This window comes from Triticum urartu, unplaced genomic scaffold (genome assembly GCF_003073215.2).
Source record: "Triticum urartu cultivar G1812 unplaced genomic scaffold, Tu2.1 TuUngrouped_contig_4239, whole genome shotgun sequence".
In the NCBI taxonomy this organism is placed as follows: domain Eukaryota; kingdom Viridiplantae; phylum Streptophyta; class Magnoliopsida; order Poales; family Poaceae; genus Triticum; species Triticum urartu.
In genome coordinates this window covers 1-19,296 of record NW_024114811.1, presented here as the reverse complement: position 1 = coordinate 19,296, position 19,296 = coordinate 1, and the positions used below count along the sequence as shown (strand labels likewise).

Sequence of the window (19,296 nt, the reverse complement as noted above, 5' to 3'; positions counted from 1 at the left end):
TCACGGGCTGCGTCGAGGATTATGCTGGTGTTTGGCTCGATCGCCGTTGAGACTGCAGCCCCTGAGGCGGTGTCTAGCCACCCGTCCTCGATTGGTGCAGCTAGCTCCGAGCTAAGGGTCGAAGCTGATGCGGGCGCGGCCTCTGGGGTACCGTCCGATGGCAGAGCTAGGTCATACCCATCGCGACAGTGCGGCGCGTCCGACTGTGGCTCGAATCTGTCAAAGATCAAGTCCCCACGGATGTTGGCTGTGTAATTCATACTTCCAAATCTGACCTGATGGACAGGGGCGTAGCTTTCAATCTGCTCCTGGTGGCCAGGGGCGAATTAGCCCGCAGTGCAAAGCTGCCGAATACGAAGATCTGTCCGGGGGCGGATCTCGGGTAGGGGGTCCCGAACTATGTGTCTAGGCCGGATGGTAACAGGAGGCAAGGGATGCGAAGTTTTACCCAGGTTTGGGCCCTCTTGATAGAGGTAAAACCCTACGTCCTGCTTGATTAATATTGAAGATATGGGTGTTACAAGAGTAGATCTACCACGAGATCAGAGAGGCTAAACCCTAGAAGCTAGCCTACGGTATGATTGTATGTTGTGATTGTTGTCCTACGGACTAAAGCCCTCCGGTTTATATAGACACCGGAGAGGGTTAGGGTTACACAAGGTCGGTTACAAAGGAGGAGATATGCATATACGTATTGCCTAGCTTGCCTTCCACGCCAAGTAGAGTTCCATCCGGACACGAGACGAAGTCTTCAATCTTGTATCTTCATAGTCTAACAGTCCGACCAATGGAGATAGTCCGGCTGTCCGGAGACCCCCTAATCTAGGACTCCCTCAGTGTCCCTCGGGATAAAGTGGTTCCTGAGTCATTTTACCTCCTCTAGTTGCAATTCTACCAGCAAAGTCATGCATATTATGATTCATTTCATCAAGCAATTCCTTTTGAGATTTAGTAACTTGTTCTAACTGGGTTTGAACCATAGAAGCATGTTTTCCAACACCTCTAACATCATTTGATATTCGAAATAACAAGTCACTCAAGCGAGCAATCATATCATAATTGTATTTCAATTGTTTTGTAACATTTGCATTGAAGTGATCTTGTTTCCTAATGTAGTTTTCAAACTCATAAAGGCATTGACTAGGATGCATATTGTGAGGATTGTCATTATCATTAAACTTCATAAGAGAATTTACCTCTACCACCTTAGGCATTGGTGGTGTATTAAGCCCATGTATTTCTTCAATAGGAGGTAAAATTTTAACATCCTCGGCTTTAATACCTTTTTCCTTCACAGGTTTCTTTGCCTCTTGCATATCTTCGGGACCGAGATATAATATACCCCTCTTCTTCGGAGTGGGTTTAGGCGGTGGTTCAGGAAGAGGCCAATCATCATAGTTTTTCAATATGTTATTCAATATTTCTTTAGCTTGTCCAACAGTTCGTTCCCTGAAAACACAACCAGCACAACTATCTAGGAAGTCCCTAGAAGTATCGGTTAGTCCATTATAGAAGATATCAAGTATTTCATTTTTCTTAAGAGGATGATCAGGCAAAGCATTAAGTAGCTGGCAAAGCCTCCCCCAAGCTTGTGGGAGACTCTCTTCTTTAGTTTGCACAAAGTTAAATATTTCCTGTAAGACAGCTTGTTTCATATGAGCAGGAAAATATTTTTCAGAGAAGTAATATATCATGTCCTGAGGACTACGCACACAACCAGGAGCAAGAGTATTGTACCAAGCTTTAACATCACCCTTTAATGAGAAAGAAAATAATTTGAGAATAAAGTAATAGCGGGTTTTCTCATCATGAGTAAAAAGGGTGGCTATGTCATTCAACTTAGTAAGATGTGCTACAATAGTTTCAGTTTCATAACCATGAAAAGGATCAGATTCAACCAGAGTAATTAACTTTGGGTCGATAGAGAATTCATAATCCTTGTCATCAATAAAGATAGGTGAAGTAGCAAACTTAGGATCACATTTCATTCTAGCATTCAGATATTTTTCTTTATACTTGCGTAATAATTTCTCTAGATCATCTCTATCATTGCAAGCAAGAATATCTCTAGTTGCTTCTTCACTCATAACATAACCTTCCGGTACCTTAGGCAATTCATATCTAGGATGTCTAGTTCTAGCAGGTGTTTCAGGAGATTCGGTTTCAAGCTCATCATCAGATTCAACAACATCATGTTGTATAACTCCAGCAATTTGTTTATCAAGAAATTCACCAAGTGGCACATCATCATTATCAAGCAAGGAACTAGCATCATCATAAGCATCATTCATAGGAGAAGTAGCATCATCAATAACTTGCGACATATCAGAATTAATAGCATATGGTGGTGTTGCAAGTTTACTCATAACATAAGGTGCATCTAAAGCAGAACTGGATGGCAGTTCCTTACCTCCCCTCGTTCTTGAGGGAAATATCTTAGTCTTTGGATCCTTTAGATTCTTCATAGTGATAATATGATAATAATCCCAAGTGACTCAACAAATATAGCTATGCTCCCCGGCAACGGCGCCAGAAAAAGGTCTTGATAACCCACAAGTATAGGGGTTCGCAACAGTTTTCGGGGGTAGAGTATTCAACCCAAATTTATAGATTCGACACGAGGGGAGCCAAAGAATATTTGAAGGTATTAGCAGCTGAGTTGTCAATTCAACCACACCTGGAGATTAATTATCTGCAGCAAGTAATTAGTAGCACAGTAGTTTGATAGTTTTGATAGTAGTGACAGCAGCAATAGTAACAGTAACAGTGATAACAGTAATTTTGTAGCAAGCGTAACAGTGATGATAGCAGTAGTAACTTAGCAAGATCAATAAGGATAAATTCGTAGGCATTGGATCGATGACTTGTTGGATGATATTCATCATGAGATAGTTATAACCTAGGGCGGTACGACACTAGCTCTAGTTCATCGATATAATGTAGGCGTGTATTCCGTAAATAGTCATACGTGCTTTATTAAAAGAACTTGCATGGCATCTTTTGTCCTACCCTCCCGTGACAGCGGGGTCCATATTGGAAACTAAGGGATATTAAGGCCTCCTTTTAGTAGAGAATTGGAACAAAGCATTAACACATAGTGAATACATGAACTCCTCAAACTACGGTCATCACCAGGAGTGGGCCCGGTTGTTGTCACTCCGGGGTTTCCGGATCATAACCATAGTAGGTGACTATAATTAACTTGCAAGATTGGATCTAAAACATGGATATAATGATGAATTTATAAACGGTTCAGATCTGAAATCATGGCACCCAGGCCCAAAGTGACAAGCATTAAGCATGGCAAAGTCATAGCAACATCAATCTAAGAACATAGTGGATATCAGGGATCAAGCCCTAACAAAACTAACTCGATTTACATGATGAATCTCATCCAACTCCTCACCGACCAGCGAGCCTACGAAGGAATTACTCACTCCCGATGGGGAGCATCATGGAATTGGCGATGGAGATGGGTTGGTGATGACGAAGAACGAAGATCCCCCTCCCGGAGCCCTAAACGGACTCCAGATCTGCCCTCCCGAGGAAGAACAGGGCTTGGCGGCGGCTCCTTCTCGTGGATCGTGGTAATTCTTTCTTCTTGATTTTTTTCCAGAAATATGTGAATTTATAGTATCCAGGGGTCGTCAGTGGGGCCACCAGATGGGTACAACCCACCTGGGCGCGCCAGGAGAGGGGGACGTGCCCTGGTGGGTTGTGCCCACCCAGGGGCCCCTATCCGGTAGGTCTTGGCTCCAGAAATTCTTATTATTGATATAAAAATTCCTCAAAAAGTTTCATTCTATTCCGAGAACTTTTATTTCTGCACAAAAACAACACCACGATAGTTCTGCTGAAAACAGCGTCGGTCCGGGGTTAGTTTCATTCAAATCATGCAAATTAGATTCCAAAATAAGAGGAAAATCATGAGAAAAAGTATATGCGTTGGAGACGTATCAGTCACATTGCTTGCAAGGCTTATAGTGATGTGCATTACCGAGAGGGCCCAGAGATACCTCCTTGATACTCGGAGTGACAAATCCTAATCTCGATCTATGCCAACTCAATAAACACCATCGGAGACACCTATAGAGCATATTTATAATCACCCAATTATGTTGTGACATTTGATGGCACACAAAGTGTTCCTCCGGTATTCGGGAGTTGCATAATCTCATAGTCAAAGGAATATGTATAAGTCATGAAGAAAGCAATAGCAATAAAAACTAAACGATCATTATGCTAAGCTAACGGATGGGTCTTGTCCATCACATCATTCTCTAATGATGTGATCCCGTTTATCAAATGACAACACATGTCTATGGTCAGGAAACTTAACCATCTTTGATTAATGAGCTAGTCAAGTAGAGGCATACTAGGGACACTTTGTTTTGTCTATGTATTCACACATGTATCAAGTTTCTGGTTAATACAATTCTAGCGTAAATAATAAACATTTATCTTGATACAAGAAAATATAAATAACATCTTTATTATTGCCTTTAGGACATATTTCCTTCATGTTTATGATATACTCCATCGGGTCCTTTTTAGTTTGCATATAAGTTTAGTCGAAAGTCAAAGTATCTCTAGTTTGACCAAACTAATATAGAAAAAATTATCAATATTCACAATACCAAATCAATATAATTAGATTCATGATGGAATGCAGTTTCACGTTATATATTTTTGGTATTGTAGATGTCGATATTTTTTATATAAATTTTGTCAAACTTTACAAAGTTTGACTTGACACAAATTTAATATGCGGAATAAAAAGTACAGGAGGGAGTATCTGCAAATAAGGATGACCAAATGTGACATATTTTCAGTGTCATTTGTTTTTTAATCTCCCTAAGCCCATTTTTCATTGTCCTACCAGGAAGAGACAAGTACACCTTCATCCTTGCTTCTTTCTTTCTCATGGCTAATGTTCTCAGTCAGATCTTCAACTACACCCGGTGACTAGTTATTTTTATCACAATAATTATACCAAATCCCACCTCAACATATGTCTTATTGCTCCTAGCTCCTTAAAAACCACCATGGTTGAACTAAACAAACAAGTGACCACCGCGGTCGCCTACAAATAACAGTGTGTGCAACTAGTATTGATCACATTGACCCCCTTTTTGTCATCTTAAAAGAAAACAATCCTAAACCCCTTGCAACAAAGTAACACAACTCATCCCCTAGAAACTATTCACGCTACCACAAGTCCTCAAATTCATCACACACTATGTGAATGCCGACTAAAAACTTTTAATTGCTTAACACCTTATCTTTGTATGAGATTAACCAAAAACCTTATCCCAAATCCAACCGCACCCAAAAATCCTAGTAAAGGCAGGTCCTACAAAAATTGTGGCCAAAGAAAAAGAACGCTGACGTAAAAACCCTAATCTCATCGTGAGATCATCACTTAAGAGATCAAAAAGGGCATACCAAAGGTCGGGACTGGTTTTTTCCGTCGGGCTTGCAGCAAGGTGTGAGAGTGACATCATGCAACAACCTCGCCGGTGATGGAGATGACTGTGCACCACCTGAATCCGCCCTGCGCACAATGCTTTGATCATCGGCATTGATCATTAATTTCCGCTTTCGCCTCCTTGTCTCCCTCGATTTTGAGCACCAAATCGACATGAAGTGAGGGTATAAATGCGTCCCTGCGAACTATAAGCGGTGTTTGTGCAAAAAATATTTCAACACGGCGAATCTATATTTCGTTGTCAGCAATGTTACATGACAACCTATCTAAATAGTTAGCCGTGTGCCACTTATGATGAAATACCATAGTCAAATGAGCCCAAGACTGCTAATTGTAACTTAAACCACCTCAGTGACCATTTTTAGGTACATTGAAATCTAGTGACAAAGTGAAAGATTCCACAAGTACAGAATACATTGACCATTGTACTTTACTGTTTCTTCAATGGCACCAACTCAGTTTTTTGTTTTGTTTTGAGGAAACCAGCTCAGCTTGTGACCTGGGCCACCTGGCCCGCCCAGAGAGATAGAAGATGAAGCCTTCTAGTACTACTAATTCTTGAAGGCCCAGTCCATAGAGGCCCGTCATCCGAGAAGGCCCAAGGGCTCCTATTAGACGTGAAAAGCAGGCGATGGGAACCACCGAGACAGGCCAGGACCCCGTACCCCCGACCAGACACCACACCACCGCCCTCTCGCCGCCGCGCCTCCGACCCAAGCCAAGCCACACCGCCCGCCGTCGCAGGCAGCGGCCGCTCCGATGATGATGGCGGGGCCGTACCACCAGCCGACCACCCTGGAGGAGGTCCGCACGCTCTGGATCGGCGACCTCCAGTACTGGGCCGACGAGAACTACCTCTACGGCTGCTTCGCGCACACCGGCGAGGTAGGTTTCCATCCCATCAGCTATGTCGGTACCTCGCTAGGTCTCGGTGCTCGTGCCCGACTCGGTGATTTGCCGCTGCTCTGGCTGTGCTGAAGGAGCGATTGCTTCGCTATTTAGGTGAATTTGGGCGTATTTGGTTGTGGCATCTATCCTGTTTTCGAGTTTTGATAGGTTTAGGGTTCCGAAGTGGCCGTTGTTCTGGAATTGGCTGTAGCTATGGTTCTGTGTGGATAGACGCTTCATCGTACTAGAATTAGCAAATTTGTTTGAAGTAGCGACATGGTTGATATTCTGAATCGAAGCGGTTGCTGGAGCCTCATGTAGTCCTCTGCAGTTCAAGTGATGTACCGAGGTGATTGTTTGTTATGCCTAATGGGGAGGTCAATTTCTTAGTGGGCAGCATAGATTTGTTGAAGTTTCTCATCCATATACTAGTAAGTTGCTTGTTTTCCTGGCTAGGGTAACATGTTCATCTTCACATCACTGATTTTTTATTTGTGGTATCTCCTTCGGGTGGATTCTTCATAGCTCAGAATTCTGATGCCTTAGTTTCTTCGTAAGCCCTAGGTGTTTGTTTGCAGCAAGCCAGCAATTCTGTCGAATGTTGTGTTTCAGTAAAAGTCCCAACAAAGTTTTGTACCTTCACATCCTTGTAGGAATCAATGTATTAAGTGTTACATTGTTGGACGTGTGATCCATGCTGTCCCTCTTCTGGACTTCATTTGGAACAGAGCTGATGATAAAATTTAGTATTTTATTTGCATGCCATGTTTGCAGCTCTTTACTGTGTCACACTGATTTCAGTTGCTGTAGTCTTTCAAACGTCCGTTTTATACTTTTATGGCCAGCGTTGTTCTTCTACTGTTGAGTATTCAGGATTACCTTTTGCACTCGTAGTACTAATAGGGCTGTGATTGTTTGGGGATGCAGGTACAATCCGTGAAATTAATACGCAACAAATTATCTGGTCTTCCAGAAGGCTATGGATTCATTGAATTCATTTCACACGAAGCTGCTGAGAAAGTTCTACAGGCTTATAATGGCGCACAAATGCCTGGAACTGAGCATACATTCAGATTGAACTGGGCATCGTTCAGCTCTGGTGAGAAGCGTCCGGATGCAGGGCCTGACCATTCAATTTTTGTAGGAGACTTGGCACCTGATGTCACAGATTACTTACTACAAGAGACTTTCCGAGTGAACTATTCATCTGTTAGGGGGGCCAAGGTTGTCACAGATCCAAATACTGGGAGATCTAAAGGATATGGATTTGTAAAGTTTGCAGATGAAAATGAGAAGACCCGTGCAATGTCAGAAATGAATGGTGTGTATTGCTCAACAAGACCTATGCGGATAAGTGCTGCAATTCCTAAGAAATCATCTGGATCTCAGCTTCAGTATGGAGCTGCTAAAGGTAATGATTATCTGTAACCTACTATTTGGTGTTCCCATTCAACACAGTACTACTTGATGTTGTTGATTATAATCAAATATGGTCATAAGGCACTTCGATTGACGCATGGGCTCATATGATTTGTCTCTTATTAGTGCTAATAAAACAAAGATCCGTCTGTAATGGGACACTGCAATGATTCATCAATATTGTAAGGCAACACAGCAACTATTACAAGTAGATCTTCATTAAAAGAGGTACTTCCATTGATATGTTTTAACTGTCTTTTTATGTTTCATATGTAGCCATGTACCCAGCAACAGCTTATGCAATTCCGCAGGCCCAAACAGTTCTACCAGATAGTGATCTTACAAACACTACGGTAAGAATCCTTATCATATTGCTTGGTGTTTCCTCTGCTGGACTGTTTGTTATGTCATTTACATTGGAATGCATCTGCAGATATTTATTGGTAACTTGGACCCAAATGTGACGGAAGAGGAGCTGAGGCAGATTTGTGTGCAGTTTGGGGAGCTTATATATGTAAAAATTCCAGTTGGTAAAGGATGTGGATTTGTACAATATGCATCTAGGTGAGTCTTTTAAGTAAACAAATGATACTTGTTTTATTCCTTGAACTATAAATTACAAGAACAAAGCATGCATTTCTCAGTAGGCACTGCCCAACATGCAGGATTTACAAATTGGCAATGCCTCGTGTGTCTGTGTCTGTGTGTTTGCTTCCTTTCAATTTTTAGATTGCATTGCCATCATAGGTGAAGCACAAAAAGGTGTAATTCTATCATCTGTAGTCTATTTTGTCCTTTTGTGCAATCATATGCAAATGCAGTGATAGAAAATAATATATCAAGGAGAACCTTGAAAACTATATTTTTATGTGCCTTTATGAACTGAAAACTTAATCCTGTAGAATCTGGAAAAGACTTGTTCAGATATATCAGCAGGACAAAATACTGCATGCCTTATGTCTACTTGTTTCACTAGTACATATTGCATGCAAATTATTAATCTCTATTTATAGCTCAGTAGAGAGGAGCAAATTGATCTTTATTGTCAAGTGTGTATATGCCTATAATGTTCTACAGTGGCTACTTCCTTCTAAAATTTTGACTCTTGGTTATTGCATTTTTTGGCGACTCCTCTTTGTGCCGGCATCTAATGTCCGAATGATGCAAGTATGACGTATTTACCACTAAGATAATCATTTCAGGGCATCAGCTGAGGAGGCTGTGCAGCGTCTTCATGGCACAGTGATTGGTCAACAGGTGGTTAGACTTTCATGGGGCAGAAGTCCTGCCAATAAGCAGGTATATCAGATTTAAATGCTGGTGCCACAAACCTTCATTAAATTTCTAATTTATGAACCTGACATCTAGTAGTATCTCATTCAGATTTTCTAAAATCCACTAGAATTAAGCTTGTTAATTTTGGGTTGTGCAGTGATGAGCATGCTAAAGAAGAATTTTGTTCATTATTAACGGTTTAAATAGATATAATGGTCTTATCCGCATTATATTGTTCTTGTTCCTAGTCTAATAGATGAAGGGTTAGTTTGTTTGATAATTGTTTCTTATGTTTTAACCTGTTGTAATCTCTTTATCTTCCACAATCATATGCAGGATCAATCAGCAGCCTGGGGTCAGCAGACAGATCCTAATCAATGGAGTGCTTATTATAGCTATGGATATGATCCATATGGGTATCCTCAGGACCCATCATATGCATATGGTGCTTATGCAGGATATGCCCAGTATCCCCAACAGGCAAGGCTTTCAGTCCACTTTGCACTCATGATATTCCCAAGTGTTTTGTACTTGCGCTCTGCAAGAAGCTGTGGATATGGACACCTTAAGCTTGCCATTTTTTAATTTGTGTATTTATTTGTGCGGCATGTCACCATAGAATGCATGTTAATACTTGATACCAATTGTATGGTTTGTTTCTACCAATAGAGACGCTTTTTATGAGCCATATAGTTCACTTCATCATATATTAAATAGATTCAGGAGAAGTTGTTGGGTTGCAGAAAGTATATATTGACTTGCGCCCTATAGCTTTAGGGATATAAGTGTGGAGACCCACTTACTCATTTTGCTTAATTGACTGTTCACTGCCAACATAATTGCTAATTCAGTTTGTACACATGTCTCTTGCATTTAGTTGTGAAGCCAAGTTACTAGGATGGATCGGTGGGCCAAGCCAACCCTCTTAACTTGCATCCCTAGTCAGCATCATCTTGTAACCAACCATGTTTCATGCTCTGTGGAATAGATATGATTGCTGATGCGTGCACCTGAACAATTTATCATGTGTATCTCGGCAATATAGCTGATAACATATGTCTTGTTTAGATTTTTTTCTGTCCTAGTTTTGTTCTGTAACCTGCATGTTTTTTTCTGTCTGTACCATTTCCTGAAAATAGCCAAAATCATCTATGTACCTGCTCCACAACAACAAGGCCATGCATTATTTGCTATATGTGGCTTCCTTTTAACCTTCCTATAATCTTCCAGGTTGAGGGAGCAACCGATATGGCATCAGCAGCTGGCGGCCATGCCCCAGGCATGGAACAAAATGAGGTGTATGATCCAATGAGCTTACCTGACGTCGAGAAGTAAGTACAGTCTTCATCCAACTGCTGTTTTATACTCCCTCCACTCCTAAATATAAGACTTTCTAGAGATTTCAATACGGACTACATATGGAGCAAAATGAGTGAATCGACACTCTAATATGTCTATGTACATCCGTATGAGTCCATATTGAAATCTCTAAAAAGACTTATATTTAGAAAATGGAGGGAGTACTCTTTTTTACGCATTATTAAAGGAGCATATAGCTCCCAATTTCATTTCATGAAATGAAACTGATAACACAAATCATTCCAGTTTTGAAACTGACCCTCAAAAACTGTAAGGTTCAGCAAGAGGAAAAGAAAACAACCTCAGCCCTGACGATTTATACTGCTGACCTCTATCTATCTAATTGATGCACCTTTTCTTCCTTCCGATCTAGGCTGAATGCTTCATACATGGCGGTTCATGGTAATGCAATGCTAGGACGCCACCTCTGGCTGAAGACTTCATCATTGTCTCAGTCGGCTTGAGCAAAGAGCAACCCATCTATCTATGGCCCATTGCCGCCTTCTTTTCTGAAGATTTTTGAGGCCCCCCTCCGAGAAGGCTGACAGACAGCTTAGCTAGCTTCGTATATGTTGCGTCGCATGTACTATGATGTAGGAAACCTCTTTTGTTAGTCCTGTACTGGTTTATCTAAAGTTATTGCCAACGATGCTGCTACCAAGTTTCTGCCATGCAGCATAAGAATGCGTTTTTTTGTATCCTGACCATCTTGTGCCACAGATAAAGGATTAGTTTGGTTCGTGTTCACAGATGTATGCCTGGGAAATATTGCTGCCTGGTGTGGTCATAATCTCAGGTTGTTTTGCTGCCTGGTCAGGCATCGTTGGTTCCGAGGCGTCTGGTAAGGCCTTGTACAATGCTAGGTGCTTAGAAAAATGAACCGGGTTTTTTTAAGCACAATCTACAGGAGAGATGCCTAACTAAGTGTCTAACCGGTGCTTAAAGAAAGTCTGATTTATTTGTTCAAGCACCTCTTCTAAGCACCTTGCATTATACCAAACTACCCAAAGTTTCCTGGTGGTTCTTTCTTCTTCCTTTTGTACAGAATCCGATGATTCTCTCGTGTTGTGGTTCTGTGCATCATGTAGTAATGTGTCCGCGGTGTTTTCCCCCCCTCAAATGTCTGGGTGGTTGCTGTGCACCATGTAATTATGTGTGGTTTCTCCCCATCCTGAAACGTCAGTAAGGGCATCTCCAATGCACGGGCGAGGAAAACACCGGTGTAAGCGACTGGGCTTGCAACGCAACGCACGAGCGCTAGTTTGAGCGCTTATCTGATTTTCTTTTCTTCCGGACGAATGTGTGAAGCGCCTGTCCCTCCAACGCACGAACCGAAGCGTCGACCCCACCGTCTGACCGAACAACGAACCCGCTCTGCCAGCCTGCTACCCACTCAGCTCAGTCCTCATTCAGCTAGCTCTCTACTCTCGAACTCTCCACACCCTTCTGCACAAGACCATCTCTCGTCAGATCCAGCGAGTGGGACAAGACCTGCAGGCCGACCTCCCCCACCCTTAGATGGCAGCCACGGCAAACGGCGGCGTGCGGGCGAAGGAGGCAGCAGCCCGCCTCTTCCTCCATGGAGACGAGGCCGGATGGGATGGCGGCGAGGCTGGCGGATAGGAAGAGGGCGCCGTGTGCACGGAGGAGGAAGCAGCCGCGCCGCATGGTGACGAGGCCGGGCCTCTGGAAACCACCACCTCGCAACCGCTCGAGCATCCACCTCCGGGCCTAGCCGTCCACCACGAACATTGGGCAAAAGAAGTAGAAGGCCATCATCGTGGCAAAATCTGAGTGTGACAAGCGTCCATGCCAATCTCAACACATAAGAGCAACTTCAACTGGCCGACCCAAACGGATGGTGTTTTTGTCCGCTTTTTGTCCGTTTGGGTCGGCCGTCCGCCCGCCGTCCGCCCTCTTTTAATTTTGGGTCGGCAGTGCGTCCAACGGGCCGATCCATTTTCATGACCGCGCACGTTTAACATCGTGCCGTCGCCCTGATTTTGACGCTCCAGCTCATCGGAGGCGGCAGCGTCGCCTCGCCATCGCAGAGAAGGACGTGGAAGCCTTGGTGCTGTGGCGAGGAGGCTACCCACAGGACATCGTCGACGAGCGCCAGTTCTATAAGCAATTGAGATCGGAGAGGGACGCGAGGAGGAGGGAGCGAGCCGCCTATCGGGAGAACAAGCGTTCGCGGAAGCAGGCAGCTCAATTGAAACTGAAGCTACAAAAAATGTTGGGTTGGGACTTTGAAGACGAGCAGCTTGCTGACGCCTACCTTCAAACGTCAGAGGAGGACATTACCGAGTCGGAGTCAGAAAGCGACGAGTAGTGGTCTTTTTTTTTATCTGTGTACACTAGAACTATCTATGTATCCATTTTAATCTGAAAAAATGGCCGGCGGCATCGGCGACGTAGCAGGCGGGCGAGTGTGTGAATCCAATGTGCCATCGACCAGCGGGCCCGATGAGGGAAGAGGGCACGCGCGCGTCAGTCTTGTGTCTGCGCCGACGCAAATCAGGCTAAAAAATGGGCCGGGAATGGGTCGGAAGGCGGGTGGAGGAAAGCGGCCGGGCGTCCGTTTGGGTCGGCGCGTTGGGCCGACCTTTTTATCCGCGCCGACCCAAACGGACATCCGCGGACGAAATGGGTCGTCCCATTGGAGTTGCTCTAATGTCACGATACATCTGTGGACATGGACCAAACACAAAGACTAATCCGTGAACACGGACCAAACACCACATATAAGGCCCTGTTTGGTTTCAAATAAATCACCAACTTGTAAGTCGAAAAGTGCAAAAAGTGACTTATTTTGCCAAACAGACCTAACTTATAAGTCACCCCAATTTATAAGTCATAAGTTGCTCCATCCCAACTTAAAACTTATAAGTCACCCCCTTTTGCATGGGTCCCACCGCCTTTACATTAAAAAACAAGATGGAAAGGTGTGCTCAAGTGACTTATAAGTCAGGTGACAACCAAACAATCATGACTTATAAGTCACTGGTTTTAAGTCAAATCAGGTGATTTATTGGAACCAAACAGGCCCTTAATGGTTAGTTTGGTCTGTGTCCACGTATTAGTTTGGTCCGAGTTCACAACCATCCATTCTATAATATACAAGGTCACAAACTCAGGTACTAATATAACAACATAAAATTTAATGCATGCTTTGCAAACTATATATGCAGGTATTAAATAAGTTGCTACTACGAGAAAACATAAATTAATTTATTATTAATTTTTGACTTAATTATTGTTGGTGGCCTTGTACTCCCTCTGTCACAGTTAAGAAGGCACATTTAAATTTGCGTGTGTTTCACAATAGATAAGGTTTAGGGCGCATTGCATTTATTTCTAGTAGCTAATTAGTACTTTGATATACTATTTCTATATGCATGCGTAGTGTGAATGCTATTTTGTAGTCCATTTCACAACCAATAGATAACCAACTAGGTCCAAGAGAATTTTCAAACGCGCCTTCTAAACCGTGACGGAGAGAGTATGAATGTATAATGTACTATTAAACTGTGACCATTAAAAAGTACAAAAATCATATCATACAAGGAACTATGAGACCTGAGGCCAACTCCAGTGTATGACCCCGACGTTCATTTTATTTAGATTCTGTTTGTTTGGTAGGGCAATGTGTCCAGACCTTTTCTAAGATGCATTGGCTATGTACTCAACGCGCGGATGCATCTCCGGTATATCCGTTTTACCCCGAATGAACGCACCCGGACAGGGGCGCGCGCTGGAGTTGGCGTGGGACGCATTTTGTGACACCGATCGACCCAGGGATCCTCGATGAGCGTGCCCCCGAACGTTCGGATGCGCTTTATTACGGTCGACCGTCCACGTGCTGCGGCAAGGAGCCCGACGCTCCGTCGCTCCCACGGAGGACGAGATCCACGTGGGGCCCGGCGGCCTGGAAGTGCGGCACCGCCGTACCGCCATTATTATTCCAGATGACTGGGCCAGCGATCCCTTCTCCCCCACCCCAACGGTCGGAAAGAAGAGAATTGGCCGCCCGCGGGCCAACGGCAGGTCAATAGCCAGCGTAACGGCTCACACCGCCCGCAGAAAAGCCAAAGCCCTCCCCGGAGAAGACACACAGACGCAGAGCAGGAGCCAGCCCACCACAGCCGGAGCCACCCCTCCTCCCTCCCCCTCTCCCGCGGACCACAGCGAGAACCACAGCGAGACTCACGAGCGCGGGCACGGGCGGGCGGGCGCGCGCCGGCGCGGAGGGGGGAGAGGATGGAGTCCATGGAGCCCATGGACATCGACTGGAGCAGGGTGGTGTCGCGCTTCGTGCGCGACGAGACCTACGAGGGCATCGAGGCGCCGCACTGGGCCGACCTCGCCGACCCCGAGGCCCCCACCGCCGCCGTCGACGACGACGCCTGGTTCTGCCGCCCCGGTACGTACGCCGTCCGTCTCTTCGCTCCCGCTCCCGCTTCCTTCCCCGGCGCCCGCGTCTCCTATTGCTTGGTTGCTCCCCTCTCTCTCCCGCGAGGAGAGGAGAGGAGAGGATCGACACAGCGAGGAGCGAGGCGAACCTGCCTTGCCCGCTGCTGATTCGGTGCCGGGTTCCGTCCGATCGGCCGGTCCAAGAACGGACCCGCCCAGTTCTTGATCCGCGCAGCTTTCCTCTTGATTTGGGGCCTGATTTCGCCCTTCTTCTCTCTGTTCTCCAGAAATCCAGGCCGTGCTCTGCTTTCTGTTCCCGAGAAATTCCCCTTGTTATTGACTTGATTTCCCACGGCGTCCGTCGTCTTGACATCCATTTCCGTGCTGGATCCCCCGCAGATTGCAAGCATCCCAAGACGGCCGACGACTTCCTCGGGCACACCCCCAGCCCCAAGGCCAAGCTGCTGCGGTCAATGTCCGCCATGATGCCCTTCGGCGAGAGGGACGCCAACCTCAGGGACGCCAATAACAATCTGAAGAGACGAGGCGCCGTCGCCGCCGGCGGCGGCACTGCCGCCTTCGCCTCGCCCACCAAGCCCAAGCCGCCGCCCAAGAAGAGGTTCCAGGACGACGCCGAGAACCAGGACCCCGCGCTGACCACGCCGCCCCCGGCGGCTGCCAGGCCGCCGTTCGGCGCGCAGCGGTGGGCCAAGAACGCCAAGGAGGCCATCAAGTCCAGCGCGGAGAAGCGGCCGGACGTCGCTGAGAAGGAGGCGCTGCTCGGCAGGAACCCGTCGCCGAGGCAGCTCAAGAGCACTCTCTCGGCGAGGAACCTCTTCTCCGGGAAGGACATACTTGGCCAGATATCGGATTTGTACAATGACCTCAAGCAGCGGATGGCCGGCGGTGGCGGCAACCAGCAGCCTGTCTCAGAGTCAGAGGCCATGGAGGAAATGAGCCCAAGACCAATGTAATTTTTCTCTCTGAAGCAACGCTGGGGTATCAATTTTGGGTTGGTACTTTCAGCTCATTGACATTCTCATGTGTGCAGGAACAGCAGTGGTGTGGTGGAGAAGGTGGATTGTAGCACCGGCGGCGGTGGTCGGGTTCTGCCGGACGCAGCGAAGAGGGTGGCGAGGCAAGGAACAGCAGAAAAGAGTCCAAGCCCAATGTAACTTGCTTGTCACTACTTTGCAGAAGCGGCATTAGAGGATTGTAGGTTGAGGTACTGATCATAATGGTGGTTTGTGCAGGAAGGGAAAGAAGATTGGGTTGAAGGTGGAAGCAGGGAAGCCAAGATCACCCTCTGTGTTGAAAGAGGTGAAGGCAACACCGCCTACTCCACAGCGGTTTCCATCCCCCTATGTAAACCGTGTCAAGAGCGTGAAAGCTGCAGGCGCAACATCAAGCTCGCCACTCAAGAAGCCACTGAAGGTGACTTAATCTGGCATGCCAATAATATTGGTTATTGATCTATGTAGTGTTGGTGACTGTTAAACTTGAGAGTGTTTGCTCAGTGAATTTTCAGTATTTGTGGTTTCTACTAGCCTTTGTGAAAATACTCTATTTAAGAACATTCCAATCAGTCGAGCACTTGGCTCTTACCAGAAAATTTAGTGATCTGAATTATCATCAACATAGTTAATGGCTTAGACTCGGTTATAACCCTAAGCTAGAACTTCCCTTCCTCAAATGATATGTTTTTCCATAGGCTAGATATTGCGTACCCGAGTTTGATGCTGATATTGTTCTGTATCGATTTCTGAGTTCAAGATCTTTGAGAACTTCAGTGTCCATGCCTGTCAATAATCAGTGTCTCCTTATTATACATGTTCATAAGCTAAAATAATGTGCATTTTCTTCGTGTTTCCAACATAATTGACACTTCAGTGTAAGTTCCATTGTGCATAACTTGTGGTGTATATTTTGCCCATTCGGTCACTTCATCAGTAGCATGTTTGGTCTCATGTCGTCACTGTGACCTTTCTTAAGGGTGTTCGTTCAGGCATTCTTTTTTGTAAATTAGTGGCATCAGCATATCTGCATATGTGGCACTAATTCCATTGTGCATGACCGTGTACTGTAATTTTGTCAGCGACACATTTATGATAAATGTTTGGCTCCATTTATACTTCACTTGATCAGTATCCTGTTTATCTCACCTTGTCATCGTGGCCTTTCTTAACGGTGTTCAGGCATTTTTTTCTGCAAATTAGTGGTAATCATTTACTGTTATGGTGAAAGAAAACCTATTGGTCTTCTATTGATGTTGCGAATCCGTAAATAGCATCTCAACACAAGCTAACCATGCATTTTAACTAATGTTGATATCTACTGCCTTCTCTTCAGGATAAGGTGACGCCTAATAAGGATCAGGAGAACAGCAAAGATGCTAAGAGGCAACCTTTTGGGGTTAAAGATATGAACAACAACAGGGCTTATGAGACCGAAGAGAGCTCCAGTGGCGTGTTTTGGTTCTTGAAGCCCTGCACTTTCCTGGTGGAGTAGCAGCAAAATAATTCAGAGGCTTTAAAGCTACTGCAATTCATGTAGTTAGGATCGATTCTTTGTTTCAGTTTGAAATACCCCCCAGTTCCTCCTATTTGATTGATTCATCTGATGGACATTCTGTCAGGCAAATAAATAGAAAGCATATGTATAGTTACCAGTCAAGTCATACAAGTCGAGATATTAATAATTCCATGAGGACTTCAAGATATAGAGAGATGTTACTGCTCTTCTGCTAATTGGCTGTTTGAGCAAATGTACTGCAGATGATATTATTGTTCAAGATATAGAGAGATGTTACTGTTCTTCTTCATCTTAGTGAATGATATTATCCAATCCCAGTTATCTTACTGAATGCCTTGTTCTGGACTGTTTTCTTGCACTGATACTTAAAAGTCACGGAACCAATACACTTTGAGGCAGATACACAGTTGTTGTAAACCATTGTTGCCAATGGCTCCCTACAAACTTAGTCGACAGATGTTAGCATAGTTCAACATAAGAGGGAGAGGGGATGGGGGCGAGATGAATGCGGAGGTTGTATAGGGGAGGAGGGGGCGGATCCCCTAAAAAAACACATATTTTCAACTGTACAATAATTATACATAATCCAGCTGCTCTAACATTTAGGCTGTTCTTACAAAGGTTCCAGATATTAAGACCATTCAGGTGTTTGATTGGAGGAACACTAAGGAAACGAGGGAATTTGAGGACATGTTCAAAAGTTTACAATTGTTGCATTGCTCAGCTCTACATGAGTCAATACTTGTTCGTTTCTCAAGCTCTGTGTGATTGTAGATATGATTTGTTACACTTCTGTTTGTGCTGAAAACAGTATGCATTTGAGGCAGAGACAACAACCGCTCGGGAGGTGTTAGCAACTGAATCTCTTGCTATTCGGCTATAGCAAGGAAGAGCAGAGAGGAGAACAATTACTACCTATGGCCGATTCATGAAAGAGATCGACATAGACTTGAATGCATAAATAATAAAAATTACAAGTGTGAGTGTGTGACAACAAATGTAGAAATGTTTTAAGGCTTGAAAGTTGAAAGAGCTCATTATTTTGGTTATGTGAAATGTCGAGAATCGCAAGCTCCTCAAAGAAACCATGCATGTATGAGTGGAGCAGCAAGTAACGATGTTCTTGCATACTATTCGACATAAACAAGGGCTATTGCAACTAAATTTGATAGGCCATTTGAGACAGTTAGTTGCTATTTTAGATGTGTCCTTCAGGCCACAGGTGAGCTAAGCAATGAATATATCAGGGCACCTTAGAGTCACTATAAGCCAATCGAATGCACTAGAATTATTTCAGTGCTTTTACAAGCCAAACTGATTACTCAAGATACAAAGAAAAATGCCTGATCACCCTTAAGAAAGGCCACGATGACACGAGGACAAACAGGCTACTGATCAAGTGAGTAAAATTGGAGCAAAATATTCACCATAATAGTGACAAAATGACAGTTCAAAGACATGCAACTTAACTGAAGTGTCAATAATGCACATCTTTTAGATTATGAACAAGCATAATAAAAATACACGGATTGTTGACAGGCGTGGATACACTGAAAGGTCTAAAACATCTTAAGCTCATAAACCATGACTACAGTATATTAGGTTAGTTCTCCTGGTGGCTATAGGTAAAGTCAAGGATGATACGCTGTAGGTCTGAGGCTAATTGGTACATAACTACCTCAGCAGCAGCGCATGTAAGATCTAGCCTATGGAAAGACATACCATTTTCAGGAAGTTCTAGCAAGTGAGCCAGTATAAGTACATTAAACTGTGGTCAGTGGCGGAGGCAGGAATCGTAAATTTATGATCTTGGGAGGGGCCCGATTAAGAAAACATAACAAAAAAAATTACTGTTCACGCCCAAAATACAAAGAAGTGACTCCCTCAAAAAAAAAATACAAAGAAGTGACTAATGTTGGGGA

General features: G+C 44.4%; 2 protein-coding genes across 2 annotated transcripts; both read left to right on the top strand.

Annotated features, from left to right (window-relative positions):
* The first annotated feature begins 6,116 nt into the window (after positions 1-6,116).
* LOC125527538 (polyadenylate-binding protein RBP47B') lies at positions 6,117-11,176 on the top strand. Its single transcript, XM_048692049.1, has 8 exons — positions 6,117-6,373; positions 7,304-7,787; positions 8,072-8,148; positions 8,229-8,359; positions 8,998-9,094; positions 9,407-9,550; positions 10,301-10,401; positions 10,803-11,176. Exons 1-8 carry the CDS (start codon positions 6,248-6,250, stop codon positions 10,891-10,893), a joined length of 1,251 nt encoding a protein of 416 aa, XP_048548006.1. The 5' UTR covers positions 6,117-6,247; the 3' UTR covers positions 10,894-11,176.
* Positions 11,177-14,480: 3,304 nt separating this feature from the next.
* LOC125527539 lies at positions 14,481-17,663 on the top strand. The gene is made up of 5 exons (XM_048692050.1): positions 14,481-14,852; positions 15,242-15,812; positions 15,894-16,013; positions 16,096-16,276; positions 17,192-17,663. The coding sequence occupies exons 1-5, from the start codon at positions 14,690-14,692 to the stop codon at positions 17,348-17,350; spliced, it is 1,194 nt and encodes a 397-aa protein (XP_048548007.1). The 5' UTR covers positions 14,481-14,689; the 3' UTR covers positions 17,351-17,663.
* Positions 17,664-19,296: the final 1,633 nt, after the last annotated feature.

Bases quoted from the DNA above. Each gene is read 5' to 3' on its own strand.
- LOC125527538 (XM_048692049.1), top strand. From the start codon at position 6,248: ATGATGATGGCGGGGCCGTACCACCAGCCGACCACCCTGGAGGAGGTC. The intron at 8,149-8,228 runs GTAAGAATCCTT...ATGCATCTGCAG, and splicing joins GTGATCTTACAAACACTACG to ATATTTATTGGTAACTTGGA. The intron at 8,360-8,997 runs GTGAGTCTTTTA...TAATCATTTCAG, and splicing joins TTTGTACAATATGCATCTAG to GGCATCAGCTGAGGAGGCTG.
- LOC125527539 (XM_048692050.1), top strand. From the start codon at position 14,690: ATGGAGTCCATGGAGCCCATGGACATCGACTGGAGCAGGGTGGTGTCG. The intron at 14,853-15,241 runs GTACGTACGCCG...GATCCCCCGCAG, and splicing joins CGCCTGGTTCTGCCGCCCCG to ATTGCAAGCATCCCAAGACG. The intron at 16,277-17,191 runs GTGACTTAATCT...CCTTCTCTTCAG, and splicing joins CACTCAAGAAGCCACTGAAG to GATAAGGTGACGCCTAATAA.